Here is an 18,920-nt window from a genome sequence, read left to right on the forward strand (position 1 = left end):
ACACACACAATCTACAAGAAAAGCTTGATGGGAGTGGAGGTTATTACAAAGTACGGTATGTTCATACTGACGTTAACTATGTCTGGAACGTGAGGCATGTCTCTTGCAATGTCTAACTGTGGTGATCTGAGGAATGTATTTCCTCTCGAAGGACAATAAAACAGCATCACTTTCACACGGACCACCCCTTCCTTACCTGTAGGATGTCGTCTGGGTGGTCCTGAGCAGACGCCACGAAGAGTTCATGTCCGCACACCACTCCCTCCGCCAGGAAGTACTTCATCAGCATACGGGAGTAGCTGTCATATCGGTCCTCCTCTGAGAAGAGCACAGTACGGTCACACACACACACACACACACACACACACACACACACACACACACACACACACACACACACACACACACACAAAGAATGGGCATGACATACAGTGTTGACCTGGAGCAGCGGAAGTAACACAGATCATCGCTCCTTCAGTCTCAAGAGAGAGGAGAAGGCAGATCCCAATGCAAACGTAATGAGGCCAACGTGAGAGGTGGGCTATCCCTTCTCAAGTGACCACAGTGTCTCCCCACACTAAAGCTCCCACACCTCGTTGACCCTAATGAGAATCAACAGGTCCATCAAGCCCCCGACTCCCTGCCTTTGATCGTTCCCAGAAGCCACAGCAGAATACGGGGCGACCGTCACAGTGCCCGACTGTAATTGATATAATGACCGCTCACTCACTCCTACACACGTGGGAGTGAACGAGGCGGGGATAGAACATGACACGGGAACACAGGTGTCATCTTCTGACCGAGACATCACAATATGAATGACACCTCCACCTATCCTGCAAAGGGGACACCCCCCCCCCCCCCGCGCCCCCTGTCCACCCATGTCCCACAGTCTGGGGGGGGGGGGGTTGGGGGGCACCTGTCCGGATCAGTCACCTGAGTTCTCCAAGAGATCGCAGAGGTATGAGCCAGGTGTCAGGCCAAATGACACAGGGAGGCAAGACTCTGAGACAACAGTGGTAGTCTGTAGGAGAGATTGCGAAGTTTTCCCTCACTCCAATTCGCTTGTGTTTCCTGAAGACGCAGATGTTCGTGACACCTTTTCAGATTGCCTTGCGTTTATTTGTGTTATTCATATCAAGAGTCATATTCATTTGCAAAGACAATAATCGGGAGAAGGTTACGGTCTGTACAAATCCCGAAAGAGACAAATGAGTCTATTTGGAAACACAACAAAGAAGGTGAGACACTTATTCCTTGGGAACTCCAGGGGATGTGTTTGTCACATTTCGAAATGACAGGAAAAACAAGTCGCTTGTAGCCAAACGATGAGAATTCGCTTCATGAAGGCTTAGAGAATGGAATGGAGTTGAGGAGGGGACATTCTCATTTTGACAAGTGTTGAGAAGTCTTGAGTGACAGTGAAAGTAGCAGTGCCTCCACCCATCCAGCTCATTCTCCCACAGGTAGGAGGTAGCCATCTCAGACCACACAAGGCAACCACCCACCCACCCCAAACCACAGGACCACAATTGGGGCCTGGGCATGCATCATCATTCTACACCCCCCCAGCTGGCCGCATACCTCTCTACCCAGCATGCCACTTCTGCTTCCTGTCACCGACCACCATTTTGTAAAGATGTCATAGGCCCCTCCACACAATGACGAACAGTGGGCACAGGGACAAAGGGCAGCAATGACAGATAAAGGTGATAGCCATACAGCCGCCAGCTCCAGAATGACACCCCGACGAGTCATCCTGGAACATCCAGAGAATGTCCGCCCCCCCCCCCCCCCCAATCCCCACACACACACATGTTCCTCGTCTGTCTCCTGTCCTCACCCACGGACTCAGGGATGGCCCAGGAAATTCCACAGCTCTTCAATTTGTTGTCGGTGTGTGGGGCTCCCTGTCCTCTTATTGATGGCTTTCTAGGTCAGCAGGCCTTTGTGGCTTTCAGCAGGCCCCACAAAGACTCCCAGATGGGCCCTCTCGAGATGGGGCCTATTGTGGCCGTGTTTCTATGGGAGCCTTACAAATGGAACCTCCAGCAGTCATTAGGCTGCCGGGGCATGGGGGGTGGGGGGGGGGGGGGGGGGGTTAGGAATGGGAGGAGCGATGGGGGTGGAGGTAGGTGGGGGGGGTCACATCTTTGGGGAAGGGACCACAGGACCCCAGGACAGATCAGTCACTCTAGACAGTCATGGGATGATTTTTTTTGTTGCTAAAAAATATATATAATAAAAAAAATCCACCCTTCATTTTGCTCATTTTGATGTTTCGTAGAGGGAAGTGAACTTCACAATTTGGGCTTGAACAGGAGAGGGAAGGATGCTCCTGAATCATAAAGGCCTTAAGCTGAAGGGGCTGAAGGGGCTATATCTAGGTCAGAATGCCCCCCTTGCATGACTCTTTGTACTGAGGAGTCTTCATTGTTAATACTGTATACATTTGATTTTGGCCCACAAGCTGTAAACTGTGATTCTTACAATTGTTACAGTCATAATGCCATGTGGGGCAATAGAAGCTCTCAAAGCTGCCAAATAACACCACAATCAACATAAACACCCTAACCACCACAAAACAGACTTGAATTCAAATTCATTAAAGGGCAAAAAGCTAATGTTAATTTCATAGCAACAAAAGCTTTATTGCCTAAAAATGCAGAGATGAAATATCCTTAGACAGCAGCCATAGCATACAGCATTGTGCTCATCCCCCTCTGGAAGATGAGGGTGGACAGCTTACAGGCAGCCATGGACCAGTCTGATAATTCTATGTCTGTGTCTCACAAACAAGCCATCTCAGCTACGAGAGAGGTGGGAGACAGGAGACAGCTCTGCAACACACAGGTGCACATACAGTGCACACACACACACACACTCGCCTGAGGGTGCACACACACACACGCGCACACACACACGCGCACACACACACACACACACACACACACACACACACACACACACACACACACACACACACACACGCCTGCGGGTACACACTCACTCTTCACCTTTACCGTGTCTCTCATTACCAGGTGAAACCGACCGTACGTTGATTCACAAAATGGAAGTGAAGAACGCATTAGTGTGTAATCACTGACTCCCACATCGATTTGGGGATGAATTAAAGGGCAACGCAATATCAGCAGTTGGTACACACACAAATTACAGCTTCAATAGGGTTACAAGACTACCTTCACCTCACCGTCAACCAGTACATTGCCTATAATAACTGCTGATAACAACAACACATACAGGCATCACATTAATACAGCTGGGTATGTACAGATTCATTCAGGTTCAGCGGTTTGCTTAAGGGCACGGTGGCCGTATGTCTACCTGGGATGCTAACCAGCAACCCTTGGATTATTAGCCTGTTTTCCTGTCCGCTGCAGTGTGCCACACTGAGTAGCTGCTAAGAGTCTAAGACCAGCGATATCACATTCAGTACAAATACATTATAATCAGCAGGATATGCTTTTCAGGTGGGTGATGTTTGTCAGCCTACAGTAACGTAAATATAAAAGGCTAAATATCTATGACAGGACCGTATTTTGATTCTGTGATGTAGAGTTGTCACAATAATGCACAGAGCCATAGGATACCCAGTAGAATATTAGACTACCGGTATGTTGCATACAGCCTGCATTTCCAAGCACACCTGAACCAATGGGAAAGGAGATAGGCCGACTCATTTTCTGGGTAACAAGATGTGAATGTAGCCACACACAGGCTGGAGTGCATTGTTTACAAAGGACTTACAGGGCAGGTGTCAGGTTTCTATTTGTCCATCACTCCACTATCTCTGCTGAACCAAAGCAGGTGAGAAGCACAAAGCACAGTTTGTCTGTTGACCAAACTAGAAAGAATAAGGTGAGGAAAAAATGCATTCAAAGTCTAACACAAAGCCAGGCTACAGAAAATCAATGATCTGAGAAAACAGGCTAGCAAAACAGTTAAATGGTACAGTCTGCCTTTAAAATTAAAATAAACATGAAATGATGCTTACCAATGAGAAGTAGCGTTCCAACTGCTAACCCACCACCTATATCAACAACAGGATGAAACAAGAGAAACAATGTATTGGTAGATAGTCTTTAATCCAACACACTATAGAACATCAACACACATCTCACGAACGTAAATGACATCGCATTGCTGTTCATTAAGGCAAGTAACAAGTAGGCTACACAATTATCTGCCCACTTGGCATACCGGTGAAGTCAATGTGTTTTAGATGAGATACGTAGGTGAGTAAATAAGCTGTCATCGTGTGAAGCTACTGAACAGAACAAAATCAAAATATTGTTACAAAATATCAATACCACAGTGGGAAGGGCAGGTATCTACAGTACAGTAGCCTACGGCCTCGACATAGCTTGCTTCTGATACACTGACGGCTGCCAGTCAGTTCAGCTTGCACGTTTGGACTCGGCAAGGCATAATACAGACATGCAATCATATAAATGGCAACAATATCAGGTGTTAAGATTACTAAAGATGTGTTCAGGGCACAAGTGTGTGCATTAATCATTGTCGTGACAAACTGACCGATCACATAGTCGAGCGATGTGACACCTGTAGAAACAATAAGCTGTCCATTTTGAACCGAGGGTCTGGTGCCAGGTATTGAAACTAGTTTACTTCGTGATTTCTTCTGAAAACTCGTGGTATTGCACGGTAAACGTTCTCCGGTTTGTTTACCCACGCTCCTCATGGGGGCTGCCATGTTTTTTCCGTGTTGACGAATGTTGATGTGGTGGAACTCATTGAACCAATCGGAGATGGAATTGCTGTCTCGCAGCCAATCACAGAAGCGGTTGTTGGTTGGACTGTCAAACCTCGCCGTCTGTGCTATCACTGCTGTCAAAGGGCAGTTGTTTCCAAATACTACATCTGGCTACATTACTGTCAAAACAATACGGGATTTTGAAGCGGTGAGTTGATTGCGTTGTCTAGTATAAGAAAGGGATGGTTCATATTTTACCACCTCTCAGTACGCGTTGTTCGCATTCTAGCTACCGTCCATATGCAATGCTGCAAGCAATGAATGAGTCCAACCTCCCATTCCTTCATAAAAGGGGCTAGGTAAATGTATTTAATATACCTATATGAATATTCCGGACAGTTAGTCATTTGCATGCATGAGAATGCTAAAATAAGCTCCTGATTTTATAAGTGTAATTTACCCTGACACACGTAGTCAAGCTTGATAGTTGGAGGTTACATGTATGACCTTTCGAGCAGATGGAAGTTACCTATCAAGACGTTTGTTTAAACTATAACATATTTGCGACAAATCAACAATACACATCGGCTACTAAATCAGTGTGCTCACATATCTCAGTGTTTTTAAAATACGCTTTGCAATCAGCCTTACAGTATGTTGTCTGAAAGCTAATTTCTCGACTTTATGGTAGAAATCATATTACTAAACAAGTGTCCCACTTCTCAGACCAAATAGCCCTAGCTCCTCTGTTATGGAATAACCTTTTTTAAAATTTAAGATAGGCTACCACATTGTTTTTCTCATACGCAATGTAATCATGTCAGTTGTCATTATGCCAAAAATAAACCTGTTTTAGGTTAGCACTCGTAGTGGTAATCATATTTTTGAACATGAACGTATAATCAGTTCAAACATAAAAATGAACATGAACGTATAATCAGCATCCCAACATGTTTGATACCCAAGTCAAGTAGCCTATTAGAACAAAGATTTGGGCACAGGGCACCTTTATTTTTCCATGATAATGACCACTACTTAGGAATAATAGCACTTCATTAGTCAATCATCATGTTGAAAGAATCTTCCAGAGCTGACCAATTAATGGAATGAGGCGTTAGCCAGCAAATGAGATTAGGCTAGCCGATGGTCATGTGACCACGGGGCGGAGCCAGGGCAATGCCATGTCACAGGCTGAATCAGTGGGGGCGGGAGGGGGGGGGCAGTGTAACAGATTACGTAGCTTTTATTCTTTGTTTTTGCAACAGAGGTGATGTGGAACAATATCACTTGTGGTTGGGTGGGACGTATACAGTATATTTAAGAGCAGTAGGGAACTGTACAGACCATGTTTTGACCAGTGTTTTGGGTGTTTAACATGAGTCTGACAATTCCTCTTTGTCTAGACTCAACTAATGTACTGACCATTGTCAAAACAAGGAGGTCATGAACAAGTCTCCTCTTCGTTAACCTCGGTCATTCCCATGCTGTGATAGGAGGGCCTGATAGGGGCGTGTCTGTCTGTCATGTGAGTCCCAGTCACCCGAGGTCCAGGTCTGACCCCAGTCCTCAGGCATAGGAAACACACAGTGAGTGCTTCCTCTGATCCTGACTGTCACATAGACCCAACACAGGTCACAGAGGTACCGCGGTACAGCACTAGAGCACAGCCCGAGAATGGGCCTACTACCTCTCACCCATGGGGAGGCTGTATGTGTGGTGGGTGAAGAGACAAAGGCAGCGCAGGATACATGGTGGAGGAACTGATAGGCCAACTGCTCACTTGACAAATGCTCTTAGCAGAGCCAGTCCTGTTGTTTTGACAGCACTTTGAGTGTAACATGGGCTGACAGGAGACCCAGGGACTATAGCTCAATACTGACAATACTGGGCATTGTACAAAGCCTACAGGAGGCTAACAAGAGGCACATCTCAAAAGGAGGATACTGCTGTGGTGAAGGTTATTTTTTTTGGATTGAAATACAGTGGAAAATTCTAGCAAAGTTGGAGGAGAAGATAATGTCAGTGGGGAAATCAACCCATTTCCACTAGGCCTACATCCCGAATCCCAATTTAACCCCCGTCTCCTCCGGGTCCTACGGTTCTGTAAATGGCATTCAAGTTCAATGTGTGGTACTTAGTATAAACATGGCTGCTAATTTAAAGAAAATAACATCTACCCTCTATTCCAGTGTGTCATCCGTCCCTGTATATTGTTTCTGTGATGTCAGTTTTATCGATCAGTGTATCTGATTGTGCTATATAATGCTACAGTCATAACATGTCAGGCTTTTCCTGAGCACTTTGTTTGGATTTCTTCTGTCGTATTCAGCTAGCAGTGTGGAACAGGGAGAAGGAGTAGAATGGCTGTGTCCGGGGGGGGAAGTCAGATTGCCATCAACATGCTCTGTGTTTGTTTGGGTTAGCCTTGAAAGGAAACTAATAGTCTTGGACAATTAGAGGGGTAGAGTTTTATTCATGTCATTGTTATTTCTGACCACTGAGGATTTTTTTTCTCTCCCGGTAGCACATTTCCAAACGTTATGTATTTTTGGCTTGTGAGTTTCTAGCCGCTGGAATACGGGCCCGGCATATGCTACTTTTGTGCTCTTTATTTAGCATGTCCTATAGCCTATTTGTGAATGTTTTGATTATCTTTCAAATGAAGTGGCAATAAATACAATGCCTGACCAGCTGAGGGGTATGGTTGGCCTATTCTTCTGACATGATACGTGTTTCGGGTGGGGTGGTGTTGGCTGGGGGCTGAGAGGGGGGGGGGGGTAGCAGCAATAGTCAAAACACAAACTCAATTGTGAAACCGATACGAAGCCAGATAAGATCTGTCAACAACTCTCTCTGTCTCTCTCAACACCAGGCCAGCCCTGCACAAGAGTCATCGGTCAATACAATAAAGCTTAGTCACTGATTTTCCATTCCATGTCATTGTAGGGGCCTCGAGCCAAACTTCCTTTTGAATTCAAGGCAGTTGTATTCATATCAGTTGGCTATTATTTGCTCTGTCTGACCCATTGATTGCCGGTGTTAAGCCCCGGCTCCTCAAATAGTCACCCTGCTCAGCTGTTTCACGGCTGTGTTGCCGCTAGCAACGTTGAAAGGAGCAATGTGGAGATCAGTGGCTTCAATCAAGTCTCTGTTGGAGGGCGGAGAAGAGGGGGGCTAGATGGTTAGATATAGTGGGCTGTGACTTGTGTCTTTCGCATCTGTCACTCTTGATCCAGCCAGGTGTCTGTGTCTAAATCAGCAGGATTAGCTCTGATTGGACTGATAGTTGCACAGAGACCCCCGCCCCCGCCCCGGTCTTCCGGAAGCCTTCCCGTTTTATATCTCACATTAAGATCAAATGGAGCTCCTGCTTTGCTCGCCGAGATCAACAGCCACCCTCTGCTGCCTTCTGCTGCCCAGAGAGAAGACATCAGAGGTGGGATTCATTCACCCCCTGCCTCCCCTCTCCTCTCTCCGACTCCCCTCCCATCTGGGCTCCTCAGGGAGAATGGCCGTATCTGACATGGGGCCTTGTAAGCCTCTTAGCACTCCAGCGGCCCAGCCCTCTCTCAGCCCATGTTTTTGTAATTTCGGGGTGGGGGGGGGGGGGGTAAGGAGACTGGAGGAAGGGCCGAGGCCATTGGGACTCCCTTTGTGGTTCAAATAGCCTGGGTGTTGTTGACAATGACTGGTATTACCAGAGTCAAACCTCTGGAGGCCCAGGAACAGGCCTCTTGATTCCAAGGGAAGCCTGCCGTACCGTAAGTCTTTATTTGACCTTTTGTTGTGATCTCCCTCCTCTTGGTGGCCCTCCAGTACGGCGTCCTTATTGAGAGGCATCCATTTTGGCGACATGGCTTCCTTATTGTGAGAAAAACGACACGCTCCCTTTCCTTAGTCGTTCCCGTCCCTTCCTCTCTGTCACCACCGTGTTGATGTTTCCCATCGTGTCCCTTGTTGACAATACTTTTGTTCCAGCCGCCTGTGATTCCCGAGGAACGTCGGCGTGAGTGAATGGGCTCCCCTCGGTAAGAGGATCACAGAGTTAAAAACTCAACACAACAGGGTGTTTCCATTGGCAGGGCGGTTGGTTTGGGATCCCCCTGTCCTCCCCTCTGTCGCGTTGGGCTGTGACTGTAGGAGGCCGACGGACACAGATGGTTCTGCTGAGAGGCCCGCGCTGACTCTCTTTGTTTTCCCGTGAACATGTTTGGCGTGTAATCCTGGATTAACAGAGAGACTTTGTGTTACTTTCCAGCTGTAATACAGCATTCAATTAATGTCACTATAGCCCCCAACACACACCCAGGGTATTAGGGGAAGATAGGTGGGGTTTGTTCTACGCTTGCAGGGGGATTTGAGGGGGTAATAGAGATCCAATCAGAGGTCTCTGCGGATGTCCACCTCGTTCTGAATCTCAATCGAGTCCCATCAGCTCCCCCAACACACACACACACACACACACACACACACACACACACACACACTTGTGTGCACACCGTAAACACATGTACTCACACCCACACACACATCCGTGCGTGCATTCTCACACACACACACACACACACACACACACACACACACACACACACACACACAATATCAGTGACAGAGGGTGCCACAGAAAACCAGGCGGCTGCATATGGACTCTCTCTTGATATCAGTCACTGGCCGTGTGATCTTATTATGCAAAGTCCCCTAATCCCTCTCTACCTATGATGAATGCACACAGGAATGGGGGGATGAAACAGAGGTAGTGTAGGAGCAGTGTGTCGGGGGGGGGGGTCGGTGGGGGGGTCGTCGACTGCGTTGTGGGGATGAGGAACACATATAGGCTTGTTGCGGTGCTGGTCATATATGATTTGGAAATCTCTGACCTTAGCTGTGATGGGACTGGGCAGGGCCGTGCCTGTGTTTCGAGGTCACTCCAGCGGGGCAGGCTGGAGGCTGGAGCAGGCTGTGGCTGCAGAGGCGCTCCTAGATTGGGGGCTTACCGCTCAGTGATACAGTGTCAGCCGGGGGGGGGGGGGGGGGGGGGGGGTGAAGAACAGAGGAACAGAGGGGTGTAGAGGATGAGGAGGCCAGAGGGTGTAGTAGGGCCAGAGGATAGGAAGGGTAGGGCTGGAAAATGAAAGGTTTTAGGGTTAGCGTTATCGGGAGGGGAGGGGAGGGATGAAGGGGGTAGAGAAGAGGGGTGTATGCGATAGGCATGAAGGATGGATAGTGTGGAGAGATGTGGGATGAAGGTGTGTGTGTGTGTCTGTGTCTATGTGTCGCAGGGTAATGGGATTAGGGGTAACACCTTTCGTCGGGCTAGAGAGAGCCACCTGACACCCAGTCTGTTGGGGACCTGGGGGGTGGAAGGGGTGACAGTGGGGGACTGAGGGGGGGAGGGGGGGGTTGGTTTATGTGGCGGGGCGGGGGGGGTCTAATCCATGTCCAGCTTTGGGAAGTCATTCCCAGAGCTCTGAGGGATTTGGGCTCTTGGTTTCCGCTCTGCTAGGTTTAGTTAATAGTGCCATGGGTGGGATGAGGGGGATGGAGAGAGAGAGAGAGAGTAAGAGAGGGATGGAAAGAGAGGGATGAAGAGAGACAGAAGGATGAAGAGAGAGAGAGAGAGAGAGAGAGAGGGGGAGGAATTCATCACCCTGTGGTGGACTGGCAGGACAGGGGCCTGGGCCTAAAGCATGGAGTGAAGACAGAAATGGCCTGAAATGTCTTTGATTTCTCTACGATGAACCCATTGAGGGTATTTCAGCTGTGTGTGTCTCTGTGTGTGTGTCTATCTGTCTTTGTCTTTGTCTTTGTCTTTGTGTGTGTGTGTGTGTGTGTGTGTGTGTGGACAGTGTGAGTAAAGATTGACTCATATCCGGCAGGTTGCGGGGAGTAAAAGTCAATACCCTGAGTGGTGCCATGATGTTTGTTCAGACGACACACTGTTATCTGTTATGGTGCCAGTGTGTGTGTGTGGTGGTCAACAAAGACCCCGCATTCCGTTTCCATGGCGCTTGCGGAACTGTGTGTATGTGTGTACGCGCGTGTGTATGTGTGTGTAGCCGCCAGGCTGGACGTGTCGCTACTTTTGTATGTTTGTGCATCACCTGCGAGCTAGGTGTCGATTGGGCCATCTCACACAGGGTCAAAGGTTAGGGGGGGAGGGTTCTCTTTGTGGTGTCAACTGGCTGCAGAGCCCCTGAGAATGAAACACCCAGGGATGGTGAGATCCATCCCGTAACGAGTCGAGGCCCTCAGAAACCTCCTTACAGGCTAGCTGAGACACCCCCAACCTCTCACCTTTCTTCTCCCTTAATCAAGTGTTGTTATTGTGTCATTTGACAAAAAGATACACTTCCATCCGTCTGACCTGACCTTCCATTTCATGGTGTTTGTGTGTGTGTGTTGTTGTTTTTAGGTGGTGAGATGTTCCGCCGCGCGCTGGGGAAGACCCTGGGCTTCGTGGGCTATAGCGTCCAGTACGGCTGCATCGCCCACTGTGCCTTCGAGTACCTGGGGGAGTTTGTAGCGGTACGTACAATACTGTCTGGACTCGTGATGACTTCTACTCCTTCTTGAGTAACACCTCTTCCTCAACAGTCCTGTTTATCTCTCCATAATGATGTTCATCTCACATGGCCTTTGCCGTTTGTTTGTCTCGTGTGTGAATCTACCCACAGTGCTCTGGTCCGTCCATGGAGCCCACCATCATAAACCATGACGTGGTCTTCTCAGAGCGGTTGAGTCGACATCTCTACAGAATTGAGAAGTGTGTTCTCCGTTTTGAAATCCAGCGAGAGTAAATAGGAGCCGACCTACTGTGTGACTGAATAGCGTTTCGTGAAAAGTCTGATGTTCACGTTACTCTACTTCGATTCAGTTCAGTGGTAACCCCTCAATGTGTTGACTCGTGTCCTAACAGGGAAATCACAGAGAAATAATTCTGTCTTGTCTTGTTGTCTATCCTCAGAGGTGATGTAGTCATCGCGAAGAGTCCCTACGATCCACATATGAACATCTGTAAACGAGTCATCGGGTTGGAGGGAGATAAAGTCTGCACAAGTGGCCCCTCAGACATCTTCAAGACCCACACGTTTGTGAGTATTCATCCCTCGTTCTCCCTGGAAGAAAACACTCAAGCCCAAGCCTTTTCACACACATTTGTTTACCTTTTATTTTACCAGGTAAGTTGAGAGGCTGAGATCCGTTCTTCATTTACAGCCTGGACAGTTGCACACAGTGGAGATGAGAGTGTTTTGGAATGAACCGGTAAAGCGGTCGCTACATTCTGAATGAATGAAGGATTAAGTCAATGAGACACTTATATATTGAGTTTCATACGTTGCTAAAATGACAGAGATAAAAGCTATTTTCTGCGCATTTTCCTGGTGTCCCAGTGTGTAGTGTGGTGCGCAGAATACTATCCTTGTTTACATTCTAGACCACACACACAGCCATCTCTTGTCCTCGGTCAAAACATCAGCTTTTGACAACAACTACATTTCCTCAGAGCAGTCATAAATCGGGAGTGTGAGCAGGGGTTCTGCTGGTGAAACCACTGTCATTGCTTTTCTATTACAACTCTCCTGCCGTCGCCCACAGCTCAGGCCTGCAATCTCTCTGAAGCCTGTTACAGTTAGTGACAGCCGACTGGACAGGCTGATATGTGTCTGTGTCTGTGTGTGTGTGAGTGCGCGCACGTGTGTTGTTTCTTCATGAACAATTGTGGGTGAATGGAATAGGTTTCTGCCATACACAGTGACTGACAGGATGTACAGGTGTTATCCAGGAAATTAAAGAGGAAGTCAAGATGGTCCTCTGGGAAACAGGTTTCATCTCTTCAGAGTATAGATGTGTTGAACTGGTTACCGGTGGAGTAAGCAGACAGTATGGAGCAGGTTTCATCCTCCTTCAAGCAGGGCGAAGGTGAAGGCCTTTCTCTGAGACGTGAGTGACTCAGTGAAAGGCAGGCGGTGAGAGGAGGCGTACATAGTATGTTTTTTCGAGGGATGAGACATTGTTAATCCTCCCCGTGTTTAGAATATGTCCTCTAGTGGATGAGGCCATGACATCGTAATAGGGGGTCTAGTCGGTTGTTTATGGGTCTCTTCTGCGTGAAGGTAGTTCCCCTCGCAGACACGCAGCAAAGTGTCTGTCAACAGGGTTGGTTTTGGTGCTAATGAAATGGGAGTCTTGTGTGACAGCAAACATAACTGAGAAAATACTTGTGGCACACAAACATTTGGCCTCCCTCAGGGTGTGGGTGTGTAGGTGTGTGTGGGTGTGTGCGCGCGCGTGTGCGTGTGTGTGTGTGTGGCCGTGCTGAGCATCCATTTTGGCAGCAGGGAAAGAGCCTTTCATCACCTCCTCCTTTCCCCTGACAGACAGACAGGTTCTCTCCACCATTAGAGATGGAACGAGAGACAAATTGGCTTGTCACCTCTTAGGAATCATTTCTTTGTCTGAGGGATAATGTCAAAACAATGACACTTGATCCACAATTTGATAGCGGCAGAGAGAAAATGGTGTTTGTGTGACTGAGTGAGGGAGGGGGAGGGGAAAGGAGAAAGAGAGAGACAGAGACAGAGACAGAGAAAGAAAGAAAGTTAGGTCGAAATGGAGAGGGAGTGAGAACTACCCTACAGCTAACTCAATCATGTTAACCTAATGAGCAGAGGGTTTAGGCACGGGCGGACCTCCGTAGAGAGGTGAGCTCAGGTTTCAGTTCCCGACACGTCCTTCTGACAGGTACACAATGACTGGTGCCAACCCGGGCCCTCCACCGCAGAACGGGTTCCATCACTCACACCGCCGCAGGGCCGCCGGCTGACACCATCAAAACCTCGTCAAACTCTAAATCCTACAGCTCAGTGTTTGGGTCTGTCTGATCCCTGGAACACTTGTTGGAAACAATGTTTGTTGATTACGGTTGGGCTGAACGCTCTCATTCTGTTTCGGTGAGAGTTGTGAGAGGACAAAGTGTCTTATTGAGAAACAGATAAACAAATTGAAACCACTCCCAATGTGTCAGTTATGGAGTTGCTTATCCCTCCCCCTGTCCCTGGACTTGATCAATACCTGGCTCTTTTATACCTGTTCATGTAACAGAAAATCAACTGACTGATGTGGTTATAACCTGGAGGAAACATATATTTACTGTTAAAAATAAGGATGAACAGTTCCACCGGTTTAGGATAAAAGTCAAGGATCAGCGTTTTTGTGATCCTTGACTTTCCCCAAACCCTCTCCATTTGGGGTTTGGCTTGCCTTTTATCTTTTATTTTTTTATTTTCTGCCCTCAGGAGACCTGCAAGGCAAGATGCAAATCCTTGCACTCTGTGTTTTCCCACATTCTAGCAGATCCGATTTCTGGGGCCTTCCCAAACAACAACCAATCCATTACTGTGGTGTAGCCTGTGGTTGCTCACAATAGATTTCTGTGGAGCTGCTTTGCTTTACCCTGTGTCTAGCTAAAGACTCACTCTGGAATGCTCTGCTCAGGGTAATTAGTTTATGAGCCTTAAAATCAATCAGACCTTCAGTGGAGTGTGTGTGTGTGTGTGTGTGTGTGTGTGTGTGTGTGTGTGTGTGTGTGTGTGTGTGTGTGTGTGTGTGTGTGTGTGTGTGTGTGTGTGTGTGTGTGTGTGTGTGTGTGTGTGTGTGTGTGTGTGTGTGTGTGTGTGTGTGTGTGTGTGTGTGTGTGTGTGTGTGCATACGTGCGTGCGTGCCCGCATGTCTGTTATTGTTGGTCACTCTTCATTGACCCTCAGTTCGACCAAAATTGATTGACCTTGTTAGCAGATTCACCCTGTGAACAGAATTGACCTAACCCACCTTGGCATAAGATTAGTTCTGTATTGTATTGTACATGTACTCCATGGTACCTAAAGTTTCATCACTAAGCAATGTAGTCTACCCAGAATCCCCTTGGGTCCTGTTAAGCCTAAACCTACCTCTGGACTAAAAAGCACACGATGATGACTTGATCGTGCTCTTTAGGAGGCTTCATCTAGGACTGGAACCAACCCCTTGTATGTGTGGTCACATACATTAGACACACCTGGACACCACTCTGTTTGTGGTCACACCCCTGGTCTACCGAAGGAGGTCACAAAGACGCCGAGGCAGCCTCTTAAGATGGAGGACGGGTGGAAGCAGGGGGTTGTGGTCGAGCAGATGACAAAACGGCGGCAAATGCCTCTTCCCTGTGCTCGTGCTTGGGAGCCAGCATCTGGTTCCATGTTAATGAGGTGTAATGGTGGGAATCCGGCATGCTGACATATGCTCCTCACACGACTCCTTTAATGGTATTCATTTGTGTGGTCGTTAACGTTGTTTACCTCGTGTTAGGTCAACATGTCACTGGCTCCAGATTCCGTCAGATCATCTGTCTCAATTATCGAATATGAATTCGGAACAAGGCAGACAACACACAACGCCAATGAAACGTGCAAATTCAGGATGTTGGGGTGGGGGGTGGGGGGGTGACGGGGGGGTGACGGGTGATTTGGAATATGACAAACGAGCGTGAATCAAGACGTCGGTGACGTCCTCTCTCTCTGCGTTTGGGTCCCGTTCTCTTCTCCGTAATTTTCCTCTTACCCTCTTCTCTCGACTGAAGACTTTGGCCGTTAAAAAGTTAGGCAACACAAAAATAGACCCGTGGATTGTGATGCCCATTATGACAATATAATGTGTTGTTGATCCTGTCTGCACATATAGGGGGGACAGCGCACTTAATTAGGGCCTTGACAAGCCTACTCTCCTAAAGTGATGAGATTAATCATAATTGGTGTCACTGTGGATTAGAGCTCGCTCCGATGGCTGCCCCACTGGCAGGTCAGGCCGTGGTGGAGAGACCCATGGATGCTGCTGCTAACCATAGCTCGGGCCTCTCTCTCTCTCCCTCTCTCTCTCTCCCTCTCTCTCTCTCTCTCTCTCTCTCTCTCTCTGCCCTCCCTGGGTAAGAGGGGGGCATGTCTCAGCCAACAGCCTAATGACCCTGTTTGAAGTCTCACTAAATCCCTGTGACCCTGCCCCGTTACCCATGACCCCTCTCCTAAGGTCGCACGGGGTTAGAGAAGGACAGAGAGGTTGATGTTAAGTTAGGGTGAGGAGGGGTGGGTTGTGGGCCAGGGGACCGGGGTGGCGGGTGAGGTGGGTTCTCCCTATATAATGGAACGGAGGGGAGTGCCTCACTCCTACATGTAAACAAAGTTAAAAAGAGCTATGAGGTCAGGGGACAATTGTGTATGACTGCAACATTTTTCCATCTTCCCCCCCTCCCCCCCCCCCCCCCCCGTGGTGACGTGTCCTAGGTTCCGAAAGGGCATGTGTGGCTGGAAGGGGATAACCTCAGGAATTCCACTGACTCTAGGAGCTACGGCCCAATTCCCTACGCCCTGATCCGAGGGCGCGTCTGCTTAAAGGTAATGAGGGAAACATCGCTCGTCCCACATCTTAACCTTTCAAACCAGCGTCGTGGTCTAATCCAGTCCATTGAACAATCGACAATCTGTGCCTTTTCAGTAATATCAGGACCCCATTTTGAATGGCAAAGTCCTGATAGCGGCTAAAGTGACATTGTCCCACCCAGAAAGTCATTAAACGGTCCTCCACTGATCCCCCCAATTCCCCATCTTTGATATTTGAAGGTATCGTGTAGTATCCCCGATTCCACATTTAATACACATTAAACACATGAGTAAGTCTATCTGACCAACCAAGGGACACCATATTGTCTAGCTTTCCATTCTGCCGTGTTGTCATGTCACTGGATGTCATAGCAACCGTGACCCTGGAAAGAGGTCGGCCAACCTTCTGTCCGTGTGATTGGACAGCAGCGCTCCACTGGAGGTCCAATGACGACGGCTGACGAAATAACAAGACACACACATCATTAAAATCCACGTTACCAAGCGTATCCAGGAAGTGAGATTGTTAGAATAGTAATGATAAACATAATGTTGTTTGTCTTGTTTTATGAGAGCTCTATTACCCTTTTAACCCTACGTTCTCTGTTTCTTTTTTTTTTCTTTTCTCCAGCTTTGGCCTCCACATAATTTTGGTGTCCTAGATGAATGCCCGACTGGAAGGATCATAAAACGGAGTGACTGAGTCCCCTCAACTGTGTACATAAATCATTTTTGTAATATTTTTGATTAAAATCGTATTTATTATCGATTATCTTTTGCCAAACTTTATTTTACGACCAACACACTTTAGTTGGGGGGGGGGGGGGTCTTGTTTTTGAAGATTCTCTTCGAGTCAAGTGAAAAAACCACTTCGGCCCCATGCATACTTCATCTGCAGGTTGATTTTACTATTTCATAACTTACAAGGCCTTGCTATCTGGGGTTTACACTGTGTTGGCTGTAGTGGGGGCCCCGCACTGTAAGAACAGCATCGCGTGAGGAGTGAGTAAAGCACTGCCTCTGTGGAGATGATAATGGAAGAGAGGGAGGGGGGGCCGGGGGGAGAGACAGAGAGGAATGGGAATGGGAATGGTCCTTCTCCCCTCTAGTTTTTACGTTAGTGATTCAATGTGTTTTAAAATGGGACATTTGTGTTAAAGCTGAAGAAATCAGCCCTGAACCCAACAACTGAGTCAACACATCATCTTACTGATAGTTGAGATGGTGAGATACACACCTGTGCAATTATTTGGTTTCATATCTTATTGCTGCTGCTGTGCTGTAGTTCTCCTGGACCTGGATTGACCTCCACAAGAGCCTACTATATATGTAATACCATGCGAAAATGTATTGTTACTGTACTTATCTCTGCCAGCAGGGATTTAAAGGGATCATAGAAGTTCAACATCTACAAAGGGATGTCTCTTTTTCTTTTAGTGTTTTTTTTTTAATTTCATGTTTACCTTTTCTTACTCTTGTGGTAAAACAAAAGCTTTTTTTGGTGTTTAATATTTCATTGGGCTGCCAAGGCAATTGAAAAAATGTTAACATTTCCCATTTAGCCATGCAATATTTATAAGCACTTAGTAAGGCGATGCTCACCACTGAATAGTTTGTGTGTACACACACTCACCCCTTCTATCGCTAGCAGGAAAAGTATTTGGCGTTTCGGTGGAGTCTTTGATAGCTTTTACGTGGCTGGTAATTGTGGTCAACTGAAACACATTGCCTCAACATCAAACCTACTTTGTTTCTCACCCGCTGAAAGTGGACTCATTCAGCCATTAAAAACATAGCTGGGGCATCCAGAGTATTTTCCATTTACTTAGCGAGGGAAATCTTCTTCTTCAGAAGAAGAAGTTCTGTCTTATAGTAACAGCTTGGTTGGTCGAGAATTGATCTGTATGTACAGTAGAACTGTATGTGGTCGAACCGGCAAATAAGCTTCCTTTAACGTGGTCAGATGGAAGGCTACACACGCCTGCCTACTCCCACACAAGGCCTGAGGTCTGAGGACTAAGATAGCACTCTCTCCCACACCTTACTGTAAAAGCTCAGCTGGCCATTCTCCTTCTCCAGGGAGGAGAGGGACTCTCCTCCTCAAAGTTACCCAGGGGGAGTGAGTGCCAGGCGGCCGGGGGTCCCTGCCCAGCTGCCTTCCCCTGTCTGGAGGGGATCGGAGGATCTGAGACAAATGGCTCCTTGTGACACTGAATTATCTGCATGAGTGTGATCGTGCCTCCTGGGAGGGGAGCTCAAGAGTGTGTGTGTGTGTGTGTGTGGGTGTGGGTAAAAAAAAAAGAAATATTTACAGAAAGGATTTGGCTTGGAGCAGAACTATTTTCTTATGCTTATGTTTATCTGCTGCGTGTCAACACAGTGTCCGACTGAAACTCTGACAGGTTGAGTCTGTTTACATTCTCATAACCTAGTGTACTGTACTAGCATAGCGGGAGCTAGCTAGCACCCTACGACAGTTGTGCCGTATTGCTACTCAATGGTGGGCAAATGGTGTGATAGCAATGGTAGATAGTGTCGACTCAGGAATTAGTCAGTTCCACCGCCCCAAAATTCCCAATTGAATTCTTAATGCATCTCTCGTCGCCGTCGTCGTAGTAGTAGTCTTGACTTGACTTGATGTTGTAACAAGCACCCACACACATTACAGCTACAGCTGTACAGCTACATGTCACCGTTGAGGAGATGACAGGGCAGAGTTGTGTGTCATCATTGTGCTGATTGAGCAGAAAGTGGAGTGAGTGAGGGAAGAAGGGATG

At 47.6% G+C, this 18,920-nt stretch overlaps 2 protein-coding genes across 3 annotated transcripts in view; one reads left to right on the forward strand and one right to left on the reverse strand.

Moving 5' to 3' along the window:
- Positions 1 to 4,737, reverse strand: part of elp4 (elongator acetyltransferase complex subunit 4) — a 49,961-nt gene extending 45,224 nt beyond the window's left edge. The window contains exons 1-3 of the mRNA XM_083691622.1: positions 4,558 to 4,737; positions 4,016 to 4,051; positions 197 to 318 (exon numbers count right to left, since the gene is read on the reverse strand). Coding sequence (XP_083547748.1) covers positions 197 to 318; positions 4,016 to 4,051; positions 4,558 to 4,735 — 336 coding nt within the window. The 5' untranslated portion in view covers positions 4,736 to 4,737. The remainder of the gene's footprint in view (positions 1 to 196; positions 319 to 4,015; positions 4,052 to 4,557) is intronic.
- On the forward strand, positions 4,188 to 16,912 carry immp1l (inner mitochondrial membrane peptidase subunit 1). 2 transcript variants are annotated; one of them, XM_083691625.1, is made up of 6 exons: positions 4,188 to 4,256; positions 11,148 to 11,260; positions 11,410 to 11,498; positions 11,700 to 11,826; positions 16,048 to 16,158; positions 16,775 to 16,912. In XM_083691625.1, exons 1-6 carry the CDS (start codon positions 4,244 to 4,246, stop codon positions 16,844 to 16,846), a joined length of 525 nt encoding a protein of 174 aa, XP_083547751.1. In that variant the 5' UTR covers positions 4,188 to 4,243; the 3' UTR covers positions 16,847 to 16,912. The 2 variants fall into 2 exon arrangements, with proteins under 2 accessions (XP_083547751.1, XP_083547752.1); XM_083691626.1 differs by lacking the exon at positions 4,188 to 4,256 and adding an exon at positions 4,856 to 4,943.
- The last annotated feature ends 2,008 nt before the right edge of the window (positions 16,913 to 18,920 follow it).

The sequence above is a fragment of the Argentina silus genome, assembly GCF_951799395.1.
Source record: "Argentina silus genome assembly, chromosome: 19".
Taxonomy (NCBI): domain Eukaryota; kingdom Metazoa; phylum Chordata; class Actinopteri; order Argentiniformes; family Argentinidae; genus Argentina; species Argentina silus.